Source organism: Echinops telfairi, unplaced genomic scaffold, assembly GCF_000313985.2.
Source record: "Echinops telfairi isolate 266 unplaced genomic scaffold, ASM31398v2 ScPeMD7_7412;HRSCAF=8450, whole genome shotgun sequence".
NCBI lineage: Eukaryota > Metazoa > Chordata > Mammalia > Afrosoricida > Tenrecidae > Echinops > Echinops telfairi.
Window position 1 is genome coordinate 13,224,401 of NW_022111312.1, and position 3,760 is coordinate 13,228,160.

A 3,760-nucleotide genomic window follows, 5' to 3' on the forward strand; every position below is an offset into this window, starting at 1 on the left:
TCGGGCTGCGGCCTTCTCAGGTCTCCCACAGCCCTCTCCTTTTTATTGCTAAGACCTATCAGTCATTGCAGCAGCTACACAAGACTCACAGACCGTGCTCAGAGCTATGGGTTTATTTTGGAAGTTAACAGGTGACAATCCAGGTGGAAATGCTCAGGATACAATTGTTCCGTCGGGACCTGTTACTAAGTTCTTTGAGAGCCACTGGCAAATACCAAAGGTCAGATGGCATCTGCTCGAAGTCCGTCCCCCCCCATGAAGACACCCAGCACCAGCTCCGTGGGTCAGCAAACCCAGTTCCCTTAATTAAGTGCCCAAAGGCACCCCACGCCACATACCAGCCTCCTGCCTCAAAGCACTCGGTTTTACTTGCCCTGTGGAAGTCCATCTAGTTGACCTAAGGTCTTGTTCAATGACGTCTGGGCTCCCTCCAGGAGGAACACAGCTCCCCTCCACCCACCAGCTCTCCTGCTCCCACCTGGAGTCCGTGAACAGGTCAGATGTTGTCCCAGGAGCAGAGCACTCTCTGAGTCTCCAGCAGGAGAAGGGAAGAGGCCAGCAAGTGCCAGGTGCCCATGGGCTCCCCTGGGGCTCTGACTCTGCTCAGCAGAAATGTTGGGAGCCGGGCCTGTGGCAGCAATGAAGCAGGAGCTGCAGAAGCCTGGAAGCTCCGCTCTCCATCCTCCCAAGATTTCAGTCATGACAACCACATCCCAGTGGATGATTCAACCTGAGCAGAACAGGATGGCATCCAGGGGCAAGAACTCCTAGAAGAAACAGCCATTGGGCAGATGCTGTTTATCAGCTCGCAGAAGATAAAGTTGAGGCAGAAATATGTACCATAGTTTTCTACCGATATCTTTGCATACAAGAGGTCATACGAGTAATGTCTCACAGAAGACAGGGGATGATGGCAGCCAGCTGACTGGAGATCGTGTTTAGAGCATGTTGGACACGGATCACCCGGAAATGCCTGCTCACAGCCACCACCGTGAGGAAGAGGCTGTTGCTCTTGCAGTTCATGGCCAACATGAAGAGCATCAGGCAACAAGTGGTTTCCCTAGACTTCCCATTTCCTTGTACTCGGCTATCAGGAAAGGCATGTACAGAGGAAAGCCTTTCACAGTCAGGTGGAACAGGAAAATCTGGCTTGGTTTCCAGGGCTTGAGGTGAGAGCAGAAAGTCCACAGAGCAAGACTGCGGCCCAGGAGCCCCGACCCAACTCCACCGCCCACACTGGCTGCTTCACACGGATGACGCAGCCCCCAGAAACACACAGCAGCTCCGGTGTGTTTTGAGACAAACCACTGGCATTCCCAGCCACGAATATACCTGGTGTTTCTCACAGAGCAACTCTCCCAGGAAAAATCTCCAGGAGAGAGGTGTGTCCGTGTGGCTGTGGGAAAGGTGTGGTTAACGCCTGCCTTGCTCTCACTGTCTTGCTCTCACGTGTTGAAATACATGACCACAAAATAGAGTGGGGATGGACATCAGGGACATGGGCTGAGGACTGACCCTGGTCTCTCCCTACCCCCAGAGCAAACCCACTGCCCTGCAGTCAGTTCACACTCATAGTGACTCTCGAGAACAGGGCAGAAGTGTTCCCTAGGGCTTCCGAGACTATAACACTTCGAAGGAGCTGCCAGGCTCATCAGTTCCCTGAGAAGCAGCTGGAGGATTTGAACTGCTGACTTCCCAGTGAGTAACCCAACCGTTGTGCACAGATCAACGGACAGATGTGAATGGTTGAGTTGTGAACAATCAGAAACCACCTTGTCTGCTGCAAGCATCGAATTTTCATAACCCGACACCCTGCTGACTCAGACATGAGGCTGGGGGGGTGGGGAGAGTCCCTGCCTTCCTCTGTGGGCCATCTCTTCCTCGTTAGGATGGTTCCCCGCATGTAACTTTCTGTCCCTCACGATGCCACTCAGAGACGCAGCGAGCAGTCACTTCGGCATATTTGAGGAATTAAAAACCTAAGTTTTTCTATCTTCATCCATCGGCGCCCGTGGCTGGTGTCTGAGCGGCTGCGTAGCTCGTCTGCAGCCCAGTCTGAAGGTCAAGGCAAGCCTCCTCTTGTTAAAGAACAGAGACCGACGGAAGCTGGAAGCAAGAGAGAACCTGACAGAAACCTGCATGGATCAGCTTTTCCACCACAGACCTGGCTACTGAAACCGACCCGGGGAGCCATCTCCTCCTGCTCCTGCAGAACCAGGCCGCCTCTGGCCAGACTGCTTCGTTACCAGACAGACACATTCACCAGACCCTGACGGGGGTTTTCATGCACTCCCCAGCTATCCTTCCCATGAAGTTGTTCTTTTTATAGCGCTTATTTGTTCCCGGTCCTTGTCCCACGCATAGGTCATTTTTACTTTACGGCCTCATGCTGTAGCTCAGGAGGGCCCCTGGCCCGTTGCCCCGCTCAGTGCCTGGTTTCTCTCCCAGGACGCCGTGAGCAACCCCTCTTAAGCAAGAAGTCCGTTTCTGTGAACCATGACCCAGACATATGGCACACCAGACTGTGTCTCACATCCAAGTTTATTGCGGTGGTGGGGCGACTCTCAGTGCAGAAGCACGCAGTGGGGGCACAGGCAGCAGGGAACCTTCCCCCTTAGACTATTGGGCATCAGGGCCCGTCCTCTCTTAGGGGAACAAGCAAGCACCAGTGGGACATTGCTTTCATTCTGAAGCCATTTTTAAACTGCTCTGCCCTCAACTGGGTGTAAATTCAGTCCCCGTGTGGAGTACAAAGGTCATTGTCCTTTCTCTGAACACCACTCATCCCTTTCTTACCACCGCGGGCCACTCAGAGAGCAACCACAGCTCCGGAGTCTCTCTCCCAGTCTGTCTGCTTCAACGTGGCACATTGATGAATTGGTCTCAGTGAGCCCCATTGACCTACGGTCTTGTTCAATGACATCTGGGCTCCCTCCAGGAGGAACACAGCTCCCCTTCACCCACCAGCTCTCCTGCTCCCACCTGGAGTCCGTGAACAGGTCAGATATTGCCCCAGGAGCCGATCACGCTCTGAGTCTCCGGCAGGAGAAGGGAGGAGGCCAGCAAGTGCCAGGTGCCCATGGGCTCCCCTGGGGCTCTGGCTCTGCTCAGCAGAAATGTTGGGAGCCGGGCCTGTGGCAGCGATGAAGCAGGAGCTACAGAAGCCTGGAAGCTTCGCTCTCCGTTCCCCCAAGATTTCGGTCGTGACAACCACATCCCAGTGGTTCGCTGGCCCACACTGGTTCTCTGAGGTCCCTGGAGAGCTCGGGCCCGATGTCATTCTGCACAGCAGCGAAGCCGTGCTTGTGGAGCGTGGTTCTTGGTGACGTTGCTTCCAGGATGAGTTGGGGTCAGTTAATGGGGGCTCCATGGCTCACTAGAGTTGGCCATTAGTGCTTCCGGAGCATTCCTTGTGGAGATGTTATCTTCTGTGAGCTCCAAGCTTGTACTCCGGTTATTGTCTGGTTCCGCCCGTCCTTTTTTCCGGCGGCAGCGGCTCAGCACGGTGGAGAAGAAGCTAGGGAAGGAGGGGCTGGAGAAGTAGTACACCAGGGGGTCCAGCATGCTGTTCATGTAGGTGAAGCTGAGGGTCATGAAAAACGCCAAGTCGATTGAGCGATAGGGGCTGCAATCCTGTATCCCCACTGTGTGCAGGAGCCAGAAAATGCCAATCCTCACGGCCACGCTGGGCAGGAAGCAGATGATGAAGACGATGGCCACCACCAGGAGGAAGCGGATGGCTCTCTTGATCTTGGCCTGC

General features: G+C 54.6%; 1 protein-coding gene and 1 pseudogene across 1 annotated transcript in view; both read right to left on the reverse strand.

Moving 5' to 3' along the window:
* The window catches only part of LOC115871928, an 8,173-nt pseudogene extending 4,893 nt beyond the window's left edge, over positions 1-3,280 (reverse strand).
* The window catches only part of LOC101638804 (hydroxycarboxylic acid receptor 2-like), a 1,253-nt gene continuing 769 nt past the window's right edge, over positions 3,277-3,760 (reverse strand). The window contains 1 exon segment of the mRNA XM_004709723.2: positions 3,277-3,756. Coding sequence (XP_004709780.2) covers positions 3,277-3,756 — 480 coding nt within the window.